Raw genomic sequence first — 24,919 nt, 5'->3', positions numbered from 1 at the left:
CAACCCCCGATTCATCTTGCTGTTCATCTTGCTAACCAGTGCAATTTCCATCCAACAGAGGATTCTTCATGCATATGTATATTGAAATAATTTGATGAAACTCCAAAGCTCTCTTAAGATTCATTAAGAATACATCAAAAAGGAGAGGGTTTTGCTTGTCAAATTGGCTATGCAAAGCGCTTATGTAAAAAGAAAGAAGACTTCCGTTCTTGTAGTCAAAGAACACTCTTTCTCTGAAGCCATCACTCTGCTTGGCTTCTCTCGTGGACTTGTCTGTAAGCTCCTACCTGACTGAGAACGATAGGGTTGTTGCTTGGGCTTCCTGAGTGTTCGGAGATGAAATAAAATAGTACAGAGATCTGATCAAAAGGTGTCTGCAACTACGATTTGTTTATTTAAGTACTTTTAAATATAAGCCGACAAATAATGCTGGACATTCTCAGCTATTTGTCACTTTAATGAAGAAGGAAAGGAAATAGTGGATTAGTTGTTTGGTTTGGTTTTTTTAAACTTTCACTTTATACAGAAAAATTCTGAGGAAGAATTCAGTGTTCTCCAAATTCAGCCATTTTCATATGTGCAGTAAATTAAATAGTTCCACTGGTTTACAGTGATCAGAATTGTGATGTATCTGTGATAATTACTTTCCAGTTTTCTACACATTGTTGCATGCACACGTGTATCTCTTCTTGTTCGCTGCAGTCTTTCTTGCTCAAGTAATAACATGCAGGAATTCCTCTTAAATGTATCTTGCCTCCAGTTGCATCCTCTACTCTGTCTTCTCCGCACAAACTGGTGAAATGCTACATCACAGTGCAACCGTAAGACCCATGACAGCAGCCAGTAGTACTTCTGGGGACTTCACTCTTGGGTTTGACTATTTAGCCACTAAATAGATGAGCAAAAATTTATTGGAACTTTTAGAAAATCAATTGTTCAGAATTATTAGGTAAAAATACCGAAGCTGTTAATATGTAAGGAGTTGAAAGGACATTTTTAGAAAAATGAAACTTGCTCTGAGTGCTTCTAAAATAATACTGAGCACTGGAGTGTTTTTTTGTGAGTTTTATATACAGGAGACAAAATTATTTCTTTTGAAACAAAAAAAAAATGTTGAATGTAAATAAGAACATGGAGGGATTATTAATGACCACAGCAGCTGATTATTATTCAGTCTTAAGCATTAAAGTCTCTTTTTAATAAGTACTAATATTGGCTAATATTGGATACAAGGAGTTGGGGGTGGGCTGGGTGATATTTGGTTTATAGTTGCAGATTACATTTCCTGTAATTGCTTCTATTTCTTTACACACCAGTGCCCCAAACTGTATTCTAGAAAACATATCGTCTCTTCAGATCCATCCTTTTTTAAACCTTCCCAAGATTAAATACACCTCAGACTTGAATTATCTTTTTTACTGCTCTCCTAACTGAAAGAAATAGAATATTAAAATGTCATCTGTGGTACTAATCAGAAGGAACCAGGAGCAATTTCCATCATTTTTCATGTGTTCTTACAAGCCAAGTTGCATGCAGTTCTTTAAGTTTAGAGGAATTTAACTTTCCTTAGTCTTTTTATTCAATGAGACAAGTTTTATCTGGCAGAAGTAGTTATTTCCCTTCATCACCAGGGTATTGATTGGAAGTGTTCTTAGTTTGTAAAGGTTCTCTGGAGTTGAAAGCTGGGACTGGCCCCAAATACCCATTAATATTGAATTCCAATCCCTAGTGATAGTTGAGAGTTTTGTTCAAATTACATGAATTTGTTTTAAAAAAAAAAAGAGAGAAAGCATTCTTTGAAGTAACTTCTTGCTGCAGCAAATCCTTGCTGTAAAAAATCCTTTGATCTATTATGAACTTCACTTCAGGTATTTCTATTCATTTGTCTTGAGTATGGTTGGGTTTTTTTAGTTTTACGTTGTTGTGCCAACTGCTTTGTCCCTTAGATCCCTCTAGAATTGTTATTTTTCTGTACTTTGAGTTTAGTATGAACGCTCTTTGCTGTGTGCCTGTTCTACTGTTCATCTGCAGGGAATTTTTTTTTTTTTTTTTTTTTTTGCCAAGACCTGGAGGTATTTTAAGTGTGTAGGTAATAGCAAAGAGAAGGCTCCCTATGAAATTTCCTCTGTGAAGTTACTTTTGGCTCAAATTCCTCTAAACCTGCTGACTTTTTCCTTCATAGCCCTTCTGCTTCTCATCTCTTTGTGCTCTTCTTGGTTTTTTGCATTCTTGTTATCTGACTACTTCTGTTCAAAGAAGGAAATGTAGTTTTTGAAGTGTGGGTATGAAAATACAGGAATATAAAGTAGCAGGAATGTTTTGCTGTGAATATTGCTTCCTTACTCTATTTGGAAATAATTTAAAGCATTTTCCCTGCCGTGAGAAACATATGTTCAGGGAGGAGTCCATGGCTCAGGCTTTTTCATATGAATTATCAGTATGCAGCAAAGTATGACCTAGAAAATACTTGGCCTCAGAATGGTAGAACTGCGAGAATATCTATTGTGAATTATCATCACAGAATAGCACTGCCATCTGAAATTAAGATTCTTTTGGTAAGAAATTGCTAACATTCTGGATGAGCAGATCACTCAAAAAATAATTTCCAGTCCTATAAGCAGATCTGAAATGAAAGGATACTGTATTTTTGCACTAGATCCAAACCCGAAACTGTAAGGAATACTGGGAATTCAGTGCAGAATTTTCCTCAGCCCTTGCCCCTCTTGTAACATTGAGAGGAGACTGGATTTCGTTTTCTGTTCATGGTGGGTTTTGTAATGAAGTATGTATTAAAGGAAAAAGAGGGTGTTTGTGGACTGGAACAATGTAAAGACATTATTTATACCTTCTTTACTGGAGGAAGCATAGGTTACTTAAGCCATGCACTACATGTTAAAGTCTCTTGGGAGTTCTGAATCTGAAGAAAAAGAAAACCTACACCTGCAAAGGTAATTTTTCATTCTGTTGTTTTGTGGGTTTTTTTAAAATAACCTTGTTGAAGCAGAGTTTTTTGATTTTAGGTACCTGATTGCAGGGAAAGCAATTTGGTAGTCTTTACCTTCTTGTAAAATAAAACATAACTAAAAGGCAAAATTGATATCATATGTATGGTTTTGCTGTTCCTCATGTCCTTCATCTAAAACTTCATTCTATTTTTAGGGGAAAAACAAAGTTAGGCGAGTGAAGACCATTTATGACTGTCAGGCAGATAATGATGATGAGCTCACGTTTGTTGAAGGAGAAGTAATTATTGTAACCGGTGAAGAGGACCAAGAGTGGTGGGTATGTATCTTTTCCTTTTATAGTTCCACATAACTTCTGTATGACTTTCCTTTAAAAGCCTTTTTTTCCAAATTTGAGGAGTTTCTTGTTATTTTGGTTTGTGGGTGGTGGTTTTTTATTTTCTTTGGTTTGGTGGTTGGGTTTTGTTTTGTTTTTTTCCTGAGCTAACATCCAGCCCTTAAACTCATATGAGAGGAGGTCCCCTTTCTCTGGTAAGGTCTGTCTCTTCCTGGGAGTCTGCTAGAACCGTCCTGACTAGGTTTGACTTTATTGCTGGCTCATAACAACACGTACTTACATATGTCACTCTTTGGAATGCACACCAGCCTTTCATTAAATGAAGAAGTGGTGATTCTTACTCTATTTAGCATGCTTACACCCTTCATGAAAAATGAGATATGTAATTATCTTCAGTTCACCAGAAATGTTAAGTTATACCTACAGGGGTTGCAGGAAGTCTGAAAAACTATTTATAATTGGTGCTGTGAGCTGATGGTTTTCCTCCTTAAATGAGAGGTAGTTAATATTTTCTTTCCCTTCTTTCCTCCTGTGCCATTGGTTTGTATCATACTCCCCCCTACCCTGGACTGCATATTTTCTTTGGTTCTTGAGTACCAACACCAGGTTTTTCTCTACCCCACTTGAAGGCTCCAACCCTCCCCAGGCACTCTACTTCTTGCCTCCAAAGCCCTGCTACATCATACTTGGCTGCCTAAGAATTATTACGGGGAAAAATGAGACAGATTTCATTTTGATTAAAACAAATTCTTACTGCAATGCTGCCTATGATTTCCTAATCTAAGTGCAGTGCAACCCTTGCTGTTTCGGTTCTAGCTACACGGTTTCCTCTCACTCATGATTTAAGTGTGGAAGATTTTCAACTGAGAAGATGGTATCAAAAGAGCAATGCCCAGTGAAAAGCTGGTGTATCAACCATATCATCCAGTCCCTGATTATGGTTGTATTAGTTGCTGAATCTGTTTTGTGAAGTGGCTTTTTTAAATCCTTGGGTAGACGCCTGACAAGTTCCATGAAGTGCTCCAGCTTGAGTGTATCTGAGAAGGGAAACGAAGGCTGTTGACTCATATGCTTCAAAAATTTGGCTCTACAAGAGGAAATGGCCAGCCCTGCATGTTTCCCCTTCCCATTTTGTTAGCTTGTGGAAGAGGAAGGAGGTACACTATTATTCTGAAAGTAGTGAGCAGCACTGTAGCTGATAGTTGGTTATAATTATACATTTTAAACAAGTGAAGTTCATATAGAAGGAGCCTTTTAAAGTTGCTTGGCTATTTCTTTATAAATTACTATTATGCAAATCATAAGAAGTTGTACATGAAGGATACTTAAATGATACTGTGATTTGTTATAAACACCAGTTTGCACATAAATCATTAGGAATCATCCTAATTCAATGAGAAAATAGCTGGGCCTTTATCACTTTTAAGTGAAGCATGCAGATTATCATAAGTAACTTAACAACTATAGCAGACATTTCCCTTAAGTGAGATGTTTAGGATTTACTCAGTTAACTAAGATGAATGGGTTTGAAAGACATAGACTAACTTGCAGTAACAAGATACATCAGGCAAGAAAATAAGGCTTCTGTTTTGGTGAGATTCTTGAAATTCAGTGATCTATGTAGCTCTTTTAGGTTTCCATATTCAATTGTAGTTGTTTAGTTCTGTTTAGATTCAGTTGGCTTAATTTGTCTTATTTATAACATGTTTGTATGGTTTTACTTTGTTCCATTATGCAAATTCAAATATTAACTAAGGTCTGCTTTAAACTGTCCAAGAACTTGCAAATGCTCTGTAGGATCCACGCAGTTCAGCTGCTTTTGAAGGAAGTAAATGCAGTCTATGTACTCTATGTGTACACACACACATATATATGTACGTTTTTCTCCTGTGTTGCAGATTGGCCACATCGAAGGACAGCCAGAGAGGAAAGGGGTCTTTCCAGTGTCCTTTGTGCACATTCTGTCAGACTAGAAAAAACAAACAAACAAAAAATCCTAAACTTGAGCATTGCACATTCTTCATGCAAGACGGGCTTTTTAGCAAAAGCGAACGCTGCTGCCTCCCTGTAATCCTGTGCACAATTGTATATATAGCTGCTGTTACAAATTAAGAATTCATTTAAGTTTCACCTCATGAGGTTGAATTATATGTATTGTAAATATACTGTGTTATTCTGCCTTTGCCAGTATTATGGTAGCCTTGGAACCTGGCACGCCTTATTGGGTTCGTTGAAGCCATCCTTGGCATCTAGCACTTACATCTCTGTTTATGCTGTTAAAAATACGTATGAACTGCCAGCTTTCCAAACATAGGTGGTCTCCGTCAACCATGTAACTGTACAGAAATGACTGTTCCTAATAACTCTGTATTTTCAATATACAATTAGCAGAAAGTTAGAATGAGTGAATGGTTTTGGACAATTTAAAAATCAGTCTGCAGTTTATAAGTGTATGCAGTTTACAGCTATGAAACCCACTTCGGTATTTATTTAATATAGTGCTCAGTTAAGTGTAATTATGAAGACAAATATTCACTGACTTTACAGATAACAGTAATGTTTTATGGTGTGCATACAGCATTTCATGTTTATATTATGTGGACCTATGCCAAACTGTGATTGCAGTTCCCCTGTGATATTACCTCACTATAAAAAGTTACAAATTTATTTCATTCGAAAACTTATTTTAATGAAAATTAGTCATATTGTTCTTTAGTAGATATATGTGAAATTTGCTGGTTTCTTTCACTGAATTCTTAGTAACCAAGGACTTCTAGAAAATGTTAACTGTTGACATTATGCATGTATTTAGACGCTTACTTGAAACCTGCCTTTGTACAAAAGTAGTACTGTAGTCATATAGCTACATTTGAGGAAAAGAACATTTTAACTTAATTGCTATTCAGATTAATGTGAGCTTGCAACAGTATTTGTTTATAGCTAAATTGGCTCTTTGAAAAATGATTTTGTGGGGTTTTTTTCCTCTGTCTTCAATCTTGCTAAAAGTTAGTTACCTAAAATAAAATTACTTAAGTCGTGATATAAGGATAAATTTAAATTATTTTTAATTGCTCTAAAAAGTGGAAGTTAAGATGACCTCTCATGCATTCGATCAGGCTGTTAATGGTAGAACTCAGATCACAAGTATCAGGCTGGTTTTAGTAGAGCTCACTAAACTGTGAGTGTAATAGTCTTAATTCAAAGCACCAAGTAACAGATACACTGTTATGAAGCTAATTTCTAAGAAAATCTTTGGAAGGCTGCATTTGACCTGAGGTTTCTTGAAAGTTGGTATAAAGTTGCATTGCCAGAAAACACTTAAATGTATTACTGGAAACTTTCATTTCCTATGTCACTTTAAACATCATTTTTTAACTTCTGAAACATAATGAAGTTATGTTTTTCCCATAGTTTGTCTGTAGCAGGTTCCATGACTTTCATATGTAGTTTTGTATTACTTGCTTTAAATGTTTTTTTGGCTTCAGTACCTAGTACTGCTATTTCAAAGCAGATTGTCTTGGCTGCATGGAAAGATTTTCATTTCATAAAAGCACATCTCAGACTTTCTGAGGGCTTTCATTTTTAATTCAGTTTTACAAGACTGTAGTCAGTGAATATTTAATTCTGTTTGTGGTTAATATAGAAACAAATATCAGTCTAAACCCCACATGGAAAAAATGCAAAACATTTATCAACTGTTAATGGTTTTATCATTTATAACAAAAGTTTATTTAAAAAAAATATAATTACGCAATGAGCAAGCAAGCCTGCTGGCATCTAATCTTCAGTATTACCAGCTCCAGTATTTCAGACTTTATTCTGTTTTTTATGGAAAGGAAGTCAGGTTTAGCATTTACTTAGCATTCCATTTTATCCATTGCTACAATGTTTTAAGTTGCATTAAAGAACAAAACCTATTCACTTTTGTGGTCAATTGTATTTTTAAGTGATCTTGAAATAAACTGATAAAAGCAAATCATATAAAGAAAACCTAGGCATGTAAAATTATGTAGAGTCAAATGTCTATTCTTTTCTACGCTCTTTAAAATAGTATACATATGCATTTTATAAAATTAAATGAGTTCCATCGGGAACAATAGTTCTGTTTATTCTGGCTTATTGTGGGTCATAAGAAATCTGAAAATGTATGATATTGATTGAGTTTAAGTACAGTATTATATTTGAACTCAGTGAGCCACTGTCTACAATTTTGTATATGACATAGTATTTGGAAAGTCTAAATCTTTATGGAAAATTAGCTGATAAGGGGTTGGGGGGAGGGGCAGGGGAAGGTGCCCCCAGAGGGGGAAGTATGCTCTGCAGATGATGTCTTATTTACTGTTGAACAACAGTTGCTATTTATTTTTTTATTACATAGTACATCAACGTGTACAGAAATCGGATCTGGTCATGCCACTAGTTAAAATCTTGACTTCTCATTGAATGTTAAGGTAAAACATCAGTACACATGTCTATTCACATGTATTTAATGTGACAGTTTTTGAGTACTGTATGTGTTAATTTCTACTTTTTTAATATTTAAAATTGCTTTTAAATAAATGTATTCAGTTGATCCCAGATATCTGAACAAGGCCCTTTTGTCAACTGGAGTATCTTCTAGGGAGAAAGCCTGGATTCCAAACAGGTAGAACTAAAACACTTGAAATGTTTTCTCTGGAATATAAAGCACCCCTTATATAATGCAATTAAATGTGTATGTCTTTAACAGCTGTTAAATATGGATGCAATTGCCTTTATCTGGAAAACTTTACTTACTAAAGTTAGCATCAAAACACTTATTTTGTCCATGAGTTTCGATTGCTTTCTCTCTGGCTCTAGTAGGCTCTACAGAAAGCCAGCCTGCTGTGTCTTGTTTTCTACATCTGGCCCTTCAGGTTGAAAAGAGCTGCTCAGCATGGCCCTCTGTCCTGTATACGCCTTCCTCTGTCTGTGGGCAGGTCTACCAAACCCGACAGCAGCTCTCAAACCAACTCGAGCAGTACTAACCTTTCCTGGATGGAGTGACTTTATTGCTTACAATTTCAGTTCTGACCCAGGTTGCAGAGGTTGTTTTTCCCCTCCCTGACTTGGTTCTTCAAAGTTTCTCATTCAAGACCCGTTCCCATCAAAACTGCTCCAAAAAGAACAAGCCACTTGAAATTGCTAGAAAGTGATGAGAACATCCTTTAGCCAGAGGGAAAGTTGGAGTGTGGAATTCTCAGATCTGGTTTGTATCAAAAACAGTGACTGCAACAGCACAGGGCTCAGGAGACCACTGTGATAGGGTAGCTTTTCAAACACTGAATTGTAGCCCAGGCATAGCCTGGGTTGATCATAGAATATTCTGCTCGGTTAGTTTTGGGCTTTCAAATTTACATAGGCTAAACATATGTATGGTGCGAGGTGTGTGTGAAATGCGGACGTGGGGCAAGGGAAGCAGTCTGGTTAAATATTCTGCTCTTGCTCAGTTTCTACCTTGTCACAATATTTCAGATAACACCATTCAGAGATCCGTTGATTCCAATATCCTCAGTTCTCTGTCCTACTTGTATTACTTATTCTTCAGTGACATGTATTGATTTCCTTTTGAAAGTCAAAATTGAGGTGGATATCTTGTACGCTGTTTGGAGCAGAAGAGACCAAGACAAATGCATGCCCGGAGAACTCCCTTTCTTGTTCAAAGTTTCAGTCTGCTTACCCTTCTGCTGGCAAACTTAAAGCTCACAGTTGAACAGAAGACTGACTGGTAATCAAAACCAGTGAAAGTGGTGCAAATCTTAAATATCAATGAGTGAAACTCAGAATTGCTCCCCACTGCCCAACAAAACCCCAAATGCTCCAACCCCATAAATATGATTTGTTTTCAGATGCTTCTCCCCTCCCCAGACTCAGTAGTCCTGTGTGACAGTTCACCAGAGCATCAACAAAAAAACAACTTTATTTTCCTCACACTCTACCCTGTTGTTATAAATTCATAACCCTTCTATGCCAAGAAACCAGAATGTGACAGAGGAGCAAAAGTAAATAAAGTTCAGCTTCAGACCTTAAATTCTTACAAACAACTTATCAACTTAGTCTTGAGTTTAAGGCTTTTGGGGGTGTTTTTATGAGACACTTTAGCCCTTGTAAAACACAGATGGAGGCTTTTCAGATGGATACAGAATGCACACAGGACTATAAGATGTTTTTGTCTATATAGCTGCAAGCCAAAAATTTCCTTATCTAATACAAACTATTTCAAGTTTTCTTAATGATACTTCTAGGGCTATAATACATAACATGATTTACAGCTCAGGCATCTGCTGAGAGAGTGGTCAAGTTTCTTCTTGAGATAAGCGAAGTGCTGTTTGTCAACTTGTACTTAAGCTTACACCCCCCCCTGCCCCGCTGCAGCATGCACAAAACCTGTAAGTCTTGACTAGTTCTCGTCAGCTGCTGTGCAAGTAACACTAAGAACGATAGTACAGGCTTTGCCTTGTTCCTCTGTAAATTACAAAACCGATCCTCTTGTCTGCAGTGAGGCGGATGTCTGCTCTTGTCATTTTTATAATAGCAGGGGCAGGGGACAAACAATTTGTGACAGCTGTCACATCTGCTAAGCATGTCAGAGCAGAGGAGAAGCTGATCTGTCATTTGCTGTATCCACCTGAAGAATGTTTTGAATGAGCTTTAAACTTACCTGGAACTTTAAATCCAGTGTTAATGCTACTCTGCAGTTCTTACCGCTTTGGTCTTGGTTCTTGTAGTGTTTGATCAGAAACATCCCCTCCCCTTGTGCTTGTTGCTTTTTGCTGAAAGGTGGTGGTGTGGGACTAAGTCCATTCCCCCATGGGATTTTTTCCCTAAGGCTTAAAGATGTTTCTTGTGCTTCAGTTACCACCTGAAATTTAGAAATCTGATTTTTCTCTCACAGTCCCTTTGTGTAGACAGATCACCCTTGAATACTCCAGAATGGCTGTATTAGAGGTCATTTCATTGTATTTACCTTTGTTCAGTTTAAAGCAATAGCATTAGGCTTGGGTTTTGGTAACTAATTTCCCCAGTCTCTTCCCCAGGAAAAACTTACTACAGCTGCCTGTAAACTTACAAGACTAAGGAGTAGTGTGCAATAGCTTAAGTCTGAAGCTGCTCTAAAACCTACTTTACTAAAGTAATGTTTTTCATCTCTCCCTGCTCCCACACCCCTCCTACTGTAGTATCAACATGCCTCTGAACTGGAGTTCTTAGTGTTTAAATAAAAATCAAAAACTTACTTATGGGAAAGGATTGAAATGTGCTCCTGAAGAAAGACAAGCCACCTCTTGAGCTGAACGTGCACAGAAGAGGTCAGCAGCTGTTTGTTGGTTAAGCAGGGGTTTTGCAGTGGTTTTCTGTTGAAACCTGCAGACTGCCTTAGCGACCTGGTGACACCAGTAGCCACACACTGCTTCAAAGACATCTCAAAGATGAAAGCAGACATTTTTTTTTCAAATTAGTAAAGATTATACAGCCTGTCCATGCTGCACGCTATTCCATCCATGGCTCTAGACCTACACATTGTAGAACTGTAGAATGGGGGACCCTAAAGATCACCTAGTTCCAACCCCCTGCCATGGGCAGGGACACCTTCCACTAGACCAGGTTGCTCAAAGCCCCATCCAACCTGGCCTTGAACACTGCCAGGGCTGGGACACCCACAATTTCTCTGGGCAACCTGTTCCAGTGCCTCACCACCCTCACATCACAGTGAAGAATTTCTTCCTTACATCTAATCTAAATCTACCCTCTTTCAGTTTAAAGCCATTACCCCTAGTCCTATCACTACATGCCCTTGTAAAAAGTGCCTCTCCAGCTTTCTTGAAGGCCCTCTTTAGGTACTGGAAGGCTGCTATAAGGTCTATATATCCATGTGTCCTAGCCTTCCCTTTATTCATTGCAGATTTTGAATACTGAGCTGTAGCTCTACTTTAATAACTCTAGGCAGGAAAGCAAGAGGCCCAGGTAGCTGAGCAGTTAAGTGAGCTGTATCCAGCCACACACTGTCATTCAGGTAAGACTTTTTATTGTGTGGAAATGTATCCAGGAGCTGGAAAAAAGCCTTGTGGGGCAATTCCAGGACGAGTGCAGTAGTTCTGACCTCTGTGGATAGAAGCATGGGGATGAAGGGCAGATTTGTGATCCAGGATCTTCCTCAGCCTCTTATCTTCCCTACAGGAATTGGGCCAACCTCCGCAGAGAACAGGAGAGTAAATGCTAAGCCTGCCTCGATAGGGTGTTTAGGAGGGGAAGTTTAGCAGGTTGGGTAACGGCAGAGCAAGGAGCATTAGGCTCCATGTGACGGGAACTTACACTAGTTCATTGATGCTGGAAGATGGAGACTTCCAGGTCTTCTGCAGAGTATAGGAACAAATCTGAACTCTACATCTGCTACAAGGTGGAGGTGTGGGAAGAGCAGGGGGCAAAGCAAACCACAACTTGGACACCTTTGAAAGAGTATGAATAACTACATCGTTGACGTGAAGATCAATCATAAGGAGTCAGGAGCTCTTCTGTGAGCACTGCCTATAGGTGGGCCATATACTCGCCTCAGAGCTCAGGGTAATGCAGAGATTCAAGTGATACAAAGAAGCGAAGGTCCCTTGTCCAGGAAGAGCAGCAAGGTCTTAGCAAACCATAATGGGCGAGAGAGGGCAGTGGGGCAGTCAGACCATCTGGTCAGCACCACGCAAGTAGCTGCTGCAGTAGCTGGGCCCTGTGAAGGAGCAGAAGGTACCAGATATGTGGATCTGTGCCCAAGATCCTGTGAGCAGGAGCTTTCGGTGGTAAGCAAGGAGGTGCTGCTGCCCTGCCAGACCAGTCTCTGGCAGCAGCCCTACACAGGGTCCAGGTCCACCTTAGATGTGGTTCTGCCCCCCCCACTATCTCCTTGGAGCAGGTCTGGAAGGGTCACCTTGCTTAGGGATGGATTTTGCTCAGGATCACCCTTTAACTCGGCACCTGTGTTCCTGCCAGGTCTGCCAGAGTGAGATGATGCTGGGTCCAGCAGAAAAGCTCTTTCTGTTCCCCCTTACCTGCTAGGATGCAGAGAAAGTTGAGACGAAAAAGAAAATACTAAATTTGGGAGTAGAAACACCCTCTCTACTTCAAAACCCTCGAGAGCAGGATTTTGTTCCTCTCACTTGCCCATGGCAGTGTTCTGCCTAATTGTTTTTCATGCAAAATGTGGCCCCAGGTAGTGTTTATTTAGACTGGGGTCTGCCCAAGGTCATTGCCTCCCTCTCTGTATAGCAGACGCCTGGTCTTCCCATGACCCATAGATTTAGCTGCTTGCCTGGTGGAATATAAAAGGCGGCACTGAGTGTAGCACCTCTGCATAGGGGTCCTGTTATCTACGTGACTTCTCAGCACCCTGGCCTCACTGCCGCCCACGTCTCCATCTGCTTTGGGCCAGAGATGGGACTTGTAGCCATTGTGGCTGTCGCAGTGAGACCTGTGCCATGGCGTGGGGCCTCTGGGGCTGCAGAGCGAGCTGAAGCATCGCAGCCCCCCGCCAGGGACTGACAGGAAAGCCGGGCAGCAAAATACCATTTAGAGAAATTACCTTAAGACGTGTTACCCCCATCTAATCCCTGTCCCTTCCTGAAAGGGATTGATGGTGCAGGAGAACAACAGCATCTGTTGCTGGAGGGAGAGCTTCCTGCTGGGCAGACAGGGATGGGGATGCCGCATCCTGGGGGGACCCTCACCCCTTCTGCCACCAAGATGCCGTCAATCATGAACACGAGATGGAGGACAGACCGAGCAAGGTGCCTCAGGGACGTCACAACCGCTCCGGTGCCCGGACGCAGCTCCAGAGGTTGAAGGAGCTGTCGGGATTTGCAGGAAAAAATTCAGCTGCGATGAGTTTTCCCCCGAGTTTGGGAGGATCAGTCCTAAAGGCAACATCTCACCGAAGCTGGTTCGGCTGCCAGGCCCCATAACCTGGCTCTGACTGTAGCAGGGACCGACACCTGCGTTTGGAGGTGCCACCAGCCCCGTCCCCAGGACTGTCGCCGGCCGTGCCCTTCCTTTCCCCGGGTGTCACCCTGCGGCCCCAGCCTGCCCTTCAGGCCCGGGCAGCGCTCCAGCCGAGCCTGCAGCCAGAAGGCCGCTGCAGGGGGTCGTTCGCGGTGTGCACACTCGTGAAGGTACCCCCGGCTCGTCGCTGCCACCATCCTATTTCTGCAAAGCCCGGCTCGCCCTCTGCTTTGGCCCCTGCTTGCCTGCAGCGGCCCGCCCCGGTGTGTGGGGACACGGCTGAGCTCCCCGCGAAGGGGGTCCCTCCTCACCCCCAGGGACCCCCCGCCGCGGGTGGGGGCTGAGGCGGAGGGCTCTGACCCTCTCTCTCCCCGTCCTACCCCCGGCCGGCCGGGCCTCCCTGGGCGGCTGAGGGGCAGAGCCGCCCCCACCCGAGTGACCGCCTGCCCTGGGGCGGGGGTGTGAGGAGAACCGGCGGGGGGGGGGGGGGGGGGGGGATCGGGCGCGGCGAAGGTGCCGGGGCCGCCTCTCTCTCCCTCTTCCCCCCCCCCGCAGCCGCTTCCTTTTATAGCGATGCGGCACCGCGCCCGCCGCCCGCCGCCGGCAGCCAACCTGTGGCCGTGACGACGCCGCCGTTGCCGCCGCCCGGCAACCCGGAAGGCCAGGCTGAGCCCCGCGGGCCGCCCCGCTCCTCCGCCGCCCAGGTAGGCTGCCCGCGCCCCCCCGCCGCGGGCGGAGCGGAGCCGGAGCGGGGCGGGAGGGGCGCGGCGGGGAGCGGGAGCGGGGCGGCGGGCGCCCCCCTGCCTCGGCGGCTGAGGGGAGCCGGGGCGGGGCGGCTGAGGGGAGCGAGCGGGGGATCGCCTGAGGGGAGGCGGGAGGAGCCTGAGGGGAAGCCGGCGGAGGGGAGGCTCGCCCCCGCCCCGCTGCTCCACCACCACCACCACCACCACCACCATCACCGCGGGGCCGGCGGAGGGTGCTGGCCGCCGGCCGGGGCAGCCTTGCCCCTTCTCGGTGTTCCCCCCCACCCCGGGGCCGTCTGTCAGACCGGGGGCTGAGGCGGCGTCGGCGGCAGCCGGGGGGAGCCCGGCGCTGAGCCCGGTTTCGGCGCGAAGGCCGGAGCCGCCGCCTCGGTTTCCCTCAGGGCAGGGGTGGGGGGTGCGAGGCCGCCCGGGTGGGCAGGTGCGGCGGGGGCTTCGCTCGCGTCCGCGAGGGGCGACAGGCTGGGGCCGGGAGATCCTCTGTGCCCCGGGAGCGGGGGACGGCGGGGACGGAGAACGGTGTAAATGGTTCTCACGGCAACCGAGAGGATCTCCGGCAGCCGCCGGGTTGAAACCGAGCAGCAGTAAAGCCGGGGCGGTCGGCTTCAGGAGGGAGCCGCGGTTCGGTACCGCGTCCTGGGGGCGGTGGGCGCCGCTTATGGCCGTCCTGGGTTTGGGAGCAGCGGCAGCGATGTCGGCTGGCTGCTCCTTGCCCTGAGCTGGGTGCGTTGGGTTGGACCATCATCCGATGCCCGGGACAGGTGTCAGGCTGGAAGACTGCTCAGTCGTCACCGTGCGTGCAAATCTTGCATCTACAAAAGTTCAGCCCAGCAGCCAGAAATGCGCTGGACTGGCCGGCGAGGAGGCGAGCGCTTCTGCTTTGGGGGATCCGGTACTTCCTCGTCGCGCAGGGACCGTGGTGTGGTTGTGATCGTGACTGTGTGCGGAAACTACCCCTCTCTTAAGCAAGTTGTAGCGTTTCAAAAGGATTAGTGGTGAAATAGAGAGGAAATAGCCCAGAGCAACCCCTAAACCATGGAGGTTAACTGGCTGTATGGTTTAGAGCGGTGTTACCCTTTTGCCATTTAAAAATGAACTCTTATCCCTAATAATCATTCTTTAACATACACGACCCAGAAAGCCACGAGGGGTATACTGTTTATTCGGTGTTTTGTTAGGTGTGTGATTAAAACAGTAGAGAGGCCCTTCTTTCCGTTCAAACAAAGCAAACCCCGCATTTGCGCCCCAAACCGAGAAGTATTTTGAAGAGATGTGAGACTTCGTTGGAAGTGCAACGTTGTCTTTGTTTCGGTGCTTGACTGCAACCAAGCCTGGTGGCAGGCTGCCGCCTGTTTAATGTCAGGATTGCCAGTACTGCCGCTGTGGGGGGGGGGGGGAACATTTGGGGTGCCTACATGAGCTCTGAGGGACTCTCCTGGGTGCACACAGGCACCCTGGGTCATTTCGGTGCTCAGCCTTCATGGAAGAGCTGCTCGGAGTCATCTTGCCTTAGTGAGAGGCAGCACTTCGCTGCATGGCTCCTGCTCGGCAGGACCGGGAGCCTGTGCCTATCCGGGCAGCAGATGCTCTGAAGCTGCTGTTGCAGGTAGCAGTTCCTACCTGCTGCTCGCTCTTGCCCGCTTCGAGCACTGATCAGACCGAGAGGCCTTGCTGGTTTGTTTTCTGACAGTTGTCACCACTTGCTTTCCCAGGGTGCGGCAGGGGTCGGTGGTGCGGTTTCCTCCGTGGCTCAGCAGCAGAAGCACTCCCGGCACGATGGAGTTTCTGAGCAAGTCTGAGGCAGTGCTCTGCATTGGGACTAGGAAGTGCTTAGGATCCAGCAGGAACAGTCATACCAACAGGACTTTTAAAAACGTTTCAAATGACATCTAGAGCATCCGTTTCTCTAACGGAGATCGATAGTTCAGACTGCTCAGCAAGGAGCACGTGTGATGGATTTTCAGTAATCTACACGGCACAGATAGGGCTTGAGGAAAAAATAATTAGGCCTCATTCTGTGCCTCTGAACGCGAGTTGCCCGGTAAGAGCAGTGGAAGAAACTGATGCGCTGAGGGTAGTTAAAAGCTTGATGCTGCCTCTAGAGCGTGGGAGGGCACAGCCACTCTCAACTGCTATTTCTTTTTACTCAAAGGTATCAGAGGATAAATAGTGTCTCACAAGAATAAAGGCTGGTGTTTGAGATCCTTCCTGTGCTTGTTGGAGAAGAACAAGGCCAAGAGTATTTTGAAAGTAAAAGCGTATTTCCTGTGAAAAACTTTTGCTGAAGCGAAGGGTGAGATCATTTTAGTCTCAGCTGCGGTGATTCAGGCCAGCCACGCTGGCACCTGGATGGGGCTGGCCGGGTTGGTCTGAGGCAGAGTAGAGGGCACGGAGCACTGGCCTGTCTAAACCTGCAAATGGGGAAACAGGCACAGCATCATGTGCTCCTCTTGCTTCACTGGGAACAGGAAGAGAAGGCTGTGTCCTCTGCCTGCAGACAGCCTCGAGAACTTGGTTAGAGACTACAGGTTGGTTCATCTGCAGGTATAGACTGGCCTGCTCTGGTTGACTAAATACACGCTCCAGAGGCTCAGTTGAGAGCCAGTGTGGGCCTCTTGGCTGCCCAAGCAAAGTAGACGCAGGAGTGTGATCCCGTCACGGGTATCAGAACTGTTGCTGTAAGCTGAAGGTCATTGCTGCAGCGCTCTCTCAACCCTGACTTTAGAAGGGCTTGTCTCTGAGGTTAGCTCAGTCCAAGACCTGTCTTCCTAATCATCTGGTTTAGGTTTTCCTTAAGCACTCACCATGTCTGTGAGCTTGCTTATCTGCTGAATCACTGCCCTCATGCAGACCTGGACGGTTCCACCAGGAGCTGAATCAGGCTCGCTGGCTCCCAGGCACTGCCTTTCCCCTGCAGCAGCACAGCTCTGGGGGAGGAGATGGCCAGGAGCGGAGTATAGCGCTGACAGTCTGCTGGAATACAGTTGCTGGAGCAGGGATTTCAAATCTGCAGTCAGGCTGTATCTCGCAATGGGTAGAAAGCACTTTGCACGGTGTCTGCAGTTACTCAGCTGTTGGAAACCTTTGTTCCGTGCTGCTCCATGTGGAGCTTGATATAGCTTGGATTTTCATTTGGTGCCTGAGTTCTATTACTGTCCTTGCTGGGTATATTTTAAAACTCTTATCCCCCAGTGTTTTGGGTTTTTTTGTTGGTTTTTGAATACTGCACACGTGAATTTATTCCCTTAAGATCTTTCTATGCTAGAGATGCTCAAACTGAGTGTATGTGTGACCTTGTGGTATTAGGTGGGGTAAATCTAATAGATAGCTTTTGTTTCCATTCCCAGCAGTTCTTTTACATGGTGCAAGCTGCTTTTCTATAATCAAAAATGCAGTTTTTATAAAATGCTTGGTTTGATACCTGCTTTGCAGAAATGCTGTAAGATCTACTGCAGAGTATCTAGTGGACAAACTCTTTATTTCTCAAAGGCTTGCTGGATAGAAAGGGAAAAATATCAAATCTTCTGACTGCAGCAGAAAACCAGGAATTTTATCTGAGTCTCGCTAGGACAGTCTTTGTCTCAGCCAGAACTAGGAACACCCCCCCCCCCACCACCATCTTCCTTTTCCCAGTCTTGAGGTCAAACCTCCTGGCCACAGCCCTCTCTATTTAAGAAAAAAAACACAGACACTAGTTGTAATCTGTGCTATGAAAATCTAATCTGTGACCTAATTTGTTGTGATACCATGAAGAACCTGTCAGTAGCAATCACTGTAACCCGTGGCACAGCCGCACTGCCCGCTTTCCAAGAGCGCTTGCTGGTCGTAGCCTCTGAGAGAGTGGTGTCATGCTGAGCGCGTACGTTTGGGCTCCTCTGCTGCCAAACTTGGGGAATAATATACCGACAACTCTCAGTGTAACTTCTGTTACTCTTTTAAAATGAAAGTAGCATTGGCAGTCTTATTGTGTGTGGAAGTGAACCTCTTCTGCAGGCGATCCCTGTGGAACAGGCTGGTTTGAAATGTGGGAAGGAAAGTGAGATGCAACCAAAACTGGACAATTTTATGTGTGTGTCGTAATAGCTGTTTACCTGTTAATTGCTCATTCACCTTGTCTGTGGCAGCGACTTGGATGCAACCAACTCACTGGGTGAGTGGTTAGAGGAGTGACTTGTCTAAATAACTTGGCACCAGTGTGAGCTGAGGTTTCGTGGGCTAATTCTCAGAGGGCAAAATTGGCTGGCTTCTGGTACAGCCCCTTTGAGTTGAGTTTGTTGTCCTTTAAGGAAAAAACCCAAGATCTTCTGTGGTGTGTTACTGAAACTGTAGCACTGCCAATCTTGCTCTGCAAGGCTGGAGAAGGAAGGAAGGTTTTACAAGCTGGGAATGCACAAATAATAGAATGGGAATCATATTCCTAGGTCTGTGCACTGCTACATCTGACAGGGAGAAATCTTAACTGAGGAACTACTGCTCTATCAGAAACAGACAGCAGAGCTGGGCTTCCGGTTTGATTGTTCTAGAAATAACAGTTCCTTTTTTTTAAATATTAAAGTGCTTTACTTGAAAGTACTAAATTAAAATGTGGAGGGGCATGCAGTCTATTAATAACTGCTAAGATCTGTGTCCATGCTTAGTGAGACGCCATCAGTCCATTTGGACTTTGAGAGCCTCCAGGTTACTAGCTGGGGTTTTGGGATCCAGTAAGATTTATGTCCAAAACGAGGCCATAACCTACGATCTGATGCCTTCCCTGCTTAGCTTCACGGGACCTACCTGGGCTGTTGTTAAGGCATTAGCTCTTAGACTTTTTATTTTGTGCCTCCTTTTTATTTTCAGTACTTACACAGGTCTTGTTCACTAGCATATGGTAGGTGTATGTTAGCATAGAATACATGTCTTCGCGTAGTATTTTGTAAACTCAGTGTCCTTTTATCCACCCTGGGCACTCGGTGCTCAAGTTTCAATGTGTTATTTGTTGATTTTTGTTCACTCCAGGCTTTTCCCTCCACCCACTCACTTCCTCTCACAAATGTTTCCTCACTTCACCACTTTCTCACACATGGTTCTAGTGCAGGGTTGCCACCCGTTGCGGGCAGGCTCAGCACTTCATCTGCCGTTCACCTCTGCGGGAGATGGGCGACAGGCTGGTGTGCCAGGGGAGGAGCAGAGGCAGGGAGAAGGTGATTGCACATGTTGGGGAAAAGGTGCAGCAGCGGGGAGAGGGGTTCTGGGTACAGCTGTACCTCTTGGGGCAAGAGGAGCAAAGGCTTGCAAGCGGGGTGGACGTATGGGTGGAGGGAGTGAAGGCAGAAGAGGGCAGATGGTTATATGCGTGCTCAGGGATGGGGCGCAGCGAGATGTCTGCATGTACGCAGCTGGGAGATGGCAGGGCATGTAGGGCTGGCACACATACAAGCTTTGAGGAAGGTGCGTGCTCCAGACCAGAGTGCAGGCAGACCAGAGGCCCTGTCCCTTCCTCAGCCCAGCACAGGCAGGCTGGTCTGCCTCCAAGGCTTGTTCCTGGAGCTTAATAGCATGTTTTAATGTGCATTTTTTTCTATCTGCTTCTTATTTCTAACAAAGTTTTCCTACCTCCTCTTGGACAAAACCGATTTCTCAGCCACATGGGGTGCATCTGGCAGCTTACAACCTGTTAAAAAGAGGGGAAAAAATAAACCCACCATGGAAATAGCATGTCTGTAGTTTTAAATTAGGCAAGGGCCAAAATTAGTAAGAACAGGCCTGCCTGTGGCTGTACGAACCAGCAGAGAATTAATATTCATCTGATGCTGAGCAAGGCAGGCAGAGGTTTGCAGCTTGCGCTTCCTTTGCCTTGTCCCACTCCTGTCCTTGCAGCTTCTCTTCCCTGTGGGGCTCGGTCACTGGTCAGCAGAGAGCTGAACAAATGCCGCTAACCTTGTGCCAATACCAATGCTACTTTCAGCACTGTGAAATGTTAGCAACAGCCAGAGTTTTTTTACCGTACGCCTTTAATTTCTTTGCTCGGCTGCTATGAATGCAGCTTTGGATGCATCATGCTAAGGTCACTTGTTGTCAGAGCCCGGGATACGGCCCAGGTGCCATGCTGGGGCCTGTGTCCACCCACCATTTCCTTGGTGAGATAGGTGCCCCTAACACACTTGTTCTTGTTTCCTCTCCCCAGCTGTGGTTTACTTTCCTCCGCTGTAATTGTGTTGCTGTTAATGGAGCTGCAGTATAAACCAGTTGCTGAAATAATTCGCATCACAAGAATAACTCTAGGTTGGTTTGGTTCTTTTTAAGTCCATGTTTCATTTTACATCCTGCCATCATTTTCATCTGCAGGATCACCCATGCAAATGGGTTTATCTGCACAAGTTAAAGTGGTCAATAGACTGGTGGGAAAGGGTGGAAACTTGATGGTGGAGGGGAAAATGATATGAAAAAAGGATCTTGAGTTGCTGGGGAAGGGAGTTGCAGGAGGGGTGGTTGCGTTGTTTGGCCCTATGTTGTTGGTGGAGGCGACATGCAGCTGCTGATCTTTGGGAGTGGGGGTGATGTGTTTGAGGGAAGGGAGAACAGCAAGAATCTTCACCTCTCTCCCCCCTCCTTTGGGAACCGCTCTGTTATGCCCTGTGCCCGCCACCAGAGATAAACTCCTGGGAGTGAATGTTCTTCCACCCCTAACATATCCAGAGGAATGGGAGGTCACTTGGAAATCAAAATTAAACAATGCCTTAGTGCAGCTTTGAAAAGTTTACTCAAAGGGCTGGCGTTGCTCCAGCACGGTTAAACTGATGACCTCCCTCCCGTAACAGTCCAAGAGAGAGTTCTCTGCTTCGGCTGTCAGCAGCCAGCAGTGACTGCAGAGCTGCTTCTTCGGTGGCAGGGCTGGATTCCTGCCCCTCTCACCTTGCTCCCATCGCAGCACGCAGGGTGCGAAAGGAGGGAGGGCTGCGCTGTGCCAGGCACGTTGCAGCCCAGCAGCGTCTGGCGGGGATCATGCTGGAGGCTTGTGAAGTGCCTGGGCTGCTGCAGGCAAGGGGCAGCGCTGAGGGACCATCCCAAAATGGGAAGAGCCATGTGGTTGCTCTCTGGAGGATCACAGCAGCCTGCAGAGGACCTGGAGTTGGCTTGTTTCTGTGGGCTGAGCTTCCTTTGAGCTGCTCTGTGGAGGGACAACTGGAGCCTGTCTCTGTAGGTATCATCCAGCATGCTTCTGATGGTGGACAGCTGCTGCCATCGGGGTTGAGTTACATGATGAATGATTTATGTTCTCCCCCCAACTCAGTGTCTTGCCAGAGACACAGGGACAAGGGAGTAGTGTGATGGGGAGTAGCTCTGCAGTCTGCAAACTCCAGGCATGATTTGGCTTTTCATGGTGGTGGGTCTGGACTAGGCAACAAAACTTAAAGGGAAGAAATAGAAGCCCCATTCCCAAGACTGTTCTGCCAGTCCCAGAACTGAGGAGGGCAGATGTTCCTGCCTGTGAATCCTAACTCCCTCTGAAGGACTAGCTGTATGACCAGATACGATCTGTGCATTAGTAGTTCTGTCTGGCATCCTGCTTACGTTGAGGCATTAAGAAATATTTACTGTATGCGGCAGTGTTCTCGTGTTAGTGCGCTCTGGGTATTGCAGATATCCACTGGCAATGGCATACAGCAATCTGTCAAATGAGAGCATTGGTAGGATTCCCTGTGAATGAAGCAGCCGCTCACATCTCTATTTAAGGGTTGGGACCAAGTTTCTTTCCCAGGATTACTGCTTTGAAAGGAGAGGGTTTGTTTTAGGAATGGCTCCGAGTTGCAAAACTTGTACCAGGACTTCCTGTGCCCAGGATCCACAGCTGATCAGACATCCTGGTTATTGGCATTACTATCGTTGCATTTATGAGGAAAAACTGCTTTAGGCCCACTTGCACCTCTTCTAGGTCTGCTGCTACCCAGTCGTATGCCTCGACGTAATATGAATCGCAACATCTCTAAAATATGTTTATGCATTCAAGGTATGATTACGCCTAGGACTTGTAGCTGCTGTTAATACCAAAAAAATGGTCTTTTAAAGTTGTTGAGGTTCTGTTTGGTCTGTCATCTTTTTCTTAAAAATAAACTAATTGATGTGAGAAGCGGTTGGTGGATGTACTCAGAACTTTTGTTCTTCAGGGGAACACCACCCAGATGGAGATGGCAAAGCCTTGCATGCTTTTGCATCAGGCTCCCAAGAGATCATGTAGCTGGTACAGGACCAGTAAATTCTTCCCCCCCCAGACTCCTGCAGCACATCAGTCAGTTTTAGGAAGCAAGAAGGCGGGGTGAAGGCCCAGAAGGAAAATACTATGCTTGAGTTAGCGTGTAGAAAAGGACTGATCCTGATAACCCAGTGTGCACTGGCAGGCTGGAGTGCTTATCCACAGCCCTTTGAGAGGACTGTCCCATACAAGGCCACCAAAAAGATCGTGGCTTATCAGCCGTTGGTTAACGCTTCATGGGTTTGGAGCTGTTCCTAGGCAGTTGTTTTTATAGAGCTGAATACAGTCGTTTGCATATTGCACAGCGTTTTGGGGCTTTTCCTCTTCCTCTTAACTCTGTTGGGCACCATTGTACGTGTGTCTGTGAGGGAAGTCGTGTTCTCAGTCAGCACCCAAATTGGTGTAACTTCCCCTGGGCAGTGGCTCCCAGAAATGCAACCCCCTCTGCACCAGCCCTGCTGGGGAAGGGAAGGGGCAGAGGCTGCTCTGCAGGGGGACCTCGGCAAGGAACTTCCCCTGCGTTTGCTTCTTCTCCTCCCCAGTTCCTCCTGCATGAGATGATCCCAGTCCTCATGTTCCCCCTGTCACAGGACATTCACCAGCCGGGGCTTCTGCAACAGGGGATGCTCGTGTCCGCTTGAGAGGAGCCACGGGCTTCCTCTGAAATCCCCCTGTGAAATAATAACACACACCCCATCCAAATTACTACCCGTGTGTCCGGCATGCCCCAGCCTCTTGTCAGCCCTGCCGCTGTGGAGGCTTTGGGGGGCAGCCAGAAGGTGCCCTTGCTGCTGGGGGAAACCAGAGCCAGCCCCCACCGGCCCTGCCTGCCAGCGGGCAGCACACGGAGCAGATGCCCCTTTTGGTCCACTCTGTAGGGAGCTGTACCGCCTGCTGAAGGACAGGGAGAGGAGGAAGGTGAGCCTTGCTTCTGACCCCATGCCCTGCCTGTAGCCGTGCCAGTGCATCCCAAGCCTTGGTCCAAGTGCAGGTGGTGGTAGTTAACACCCAGCTGAGACCCAGCAACTCTCCAAGCTGGCCCTTCTCCAAAGCTGCTCCAGGCCTGCCCTACCCTCTTCTGCAGGATGGAGCCCAAACTGACACTCAGGCTTCGTTGGGTTTCGTTAAGGTTTGACCTACCATACCAGGAACTCTATCCAGGTAGTTGTGGATGTGTCCTAAACGTTTGTTTAGATGGTCTTTCTCACAGTGTGCTGAATAATTTCTGAGCTGGAAGAGTGGCCAGAGCCTCTGCCTGGGCAAGCTGCCCCCTCTTGCTGTATTTTGTTTTGTTTCCTGCGCTGTTTTGTTGGGCTCCAGTCCTACCGTGAATTTCACTGACATCAGTAAAACACTGACAACTCCCCCAGGTGGAGTTCAGCAGGATCAGAGCTGTTCGGAGATGAAAGCATATCCGATAGCGTGAAAGACGTATTTTCAGAGGTCACTGAAACTCGGTGCCTTATCTCAAAGCCTCCATTTGCCCTAGACACTATTACTGCAAGTGCAATAGGTGAATTTAGGTTCCCATGAGAGGATGCACCAGTTAATACAGAGAACTTTAGAAATTGCCCTTCCTTTCTCTGATGTCACTTTAATCCCTTGAGTGTACAGAGATTAAAAGATACTTGATGAGTATACTAAACGTATATTGCACATTTCTCTTCCAGTATCCAGCTGACCTCAAATCCTGAATGAAATGCATTTGCATTTGTTTCTAAAAGTGTCTTATTTTGTGAATCAAAATGTCAACACATTTGAAAATGGTCCCACATGAGATGTTTGTATCTCTTGGAGTTTAAATTGCTGGATCAATTTCCCATTAATGCTAAGGGTATTTAAAGGACAAATTCTCTGCCTACTGCAGGGAAAATTTACCCCAAGGTATGACATTTCACCTGCCACTGAGTGCAAGATTGTTGCATATAATGGACTGGAATAGCTAGATTTGCACATACTGGTAACAAAAGAGGGTGAGCAGTGGATCCCATTACAGAAAACCTCCTTTTTTCCTCCTTCTTTTTCAGCCATCAAAACTTGCATCCTCTTTGCAATTTATATTACTGTGCTATTCAGAAGCTTGTGCCTGAATTTGGGCACAGTTTAATCACGTACCGTATGAGTGGGTAAAGAGAGCCCTGAAGAGTTTCCACTCAAAAGGGCGTAAAGAAATGGGAGCACCAGGGTGCATCCAAGCTCTCATAGCTGAGCAGCAGCCACAGAGCCTGGCTCCAGCTTCACTGGTTCCTGCCTTGGACCACAGAGCTACGAGCCCCGCCACATGCTCTTCTGGTTGTAGGTATGCCGACTGACGGGGCTTTGCCACAGCTTGTCTCTCTCTGCTCCTCAGCATGGCTCTGTCCTGAGTTAGAAGAAAGGAGGAGGACAGTTGGCGAGCCTCGACCCCCTCCTCCTCAAATGAAATGTGGAGGCAACTGGAACGAGCTATCAGCAAGCTAAAGGAGACAGTATAGCTACAAATAATTTCAATCTAGGGGCACGGTGAAACTGAGCCTGCGCTAAGGCATGTTTACCCGAGGAAGTGCCAACATAACCTAGGAGAGCATACCATAAAATTGCACCATACTGTCCCTCCCTTGTGCTATCACGGAAACCAGATGCCAGGATG

At 45.8% G+C, this 24,919-nt stretch overlaps 2 protein-coding genes across 8 annotated transcripts in view; both read left to right on the top strand.

The window, feature by feature from the left end:
* Positions 1–8,093, top strand: part of ASAP1 (ArfGAP with SH3 domain, ankyrin repeat and PH domain 1) — a 161,401-nt gene extending 153,308 nt beyond the window's left edge. For all 4 annotated transcript variants that reach the window (XM_049827698.1, XM_049827688.1, XM_049827708.1 and 1 more), the window contains 2 exons: positions 3,160–3,282; positions 5,199–8,093. In XM_049827698.1, the coding sequence (XP_049683655.1) occupies positions 3,160–3,282; positions 5,199–5,273 (198 nt within the window). In that variant the 3' untranslated portion in view covers positions 5,274–8,093. The remainder of the gene's footprint in view (positions 1–3,159; positions 3,283–5,198) is intronic.
* Positions 8,094–13,880: 5,787 nt separating this feature from the next.
* CYRIB (CYFIP related Rac1 interactor B) overlaps positions 13,881–24,919 on the top strand; it is a 100,577-nt gene continuing 89,538 nt past the window's right edge. For 2 of the 4 annotated variants that reach the window (XM_049818970.1, XM_049818981.1), the window contains exon 1: positions 13,881–14,000. The gene's annotated coding sequence lies outside the window, so the exon portion shown is untranslated. The remainder of the gene's footprint in view (positions 14,001–24,919) is intronic. The other 2 variants (XM_049818954.1, XM_049818936.1) reach the window with 1 other exon arrangement.

Source organism: Accipiter gentilis, chromosome 2 (genome assembly GCF_929443795.1).
Source record: "Accipiter gentilis chromosome 2, bAccGen1.1, whole genome shotgun sequence".
Taxonomy (NCBI): domain Eukaryota; kingdom Metazoa; phylum Chordata; class Aves; order Accipitriformes; family Accipitridae; genus Astur; species Astur gentilis.
The sequence above is the reverse complement of the archived record's forward strand: the minus strand, read 5'-3'. Positions and strand labels throughout refer to the sequence as shown.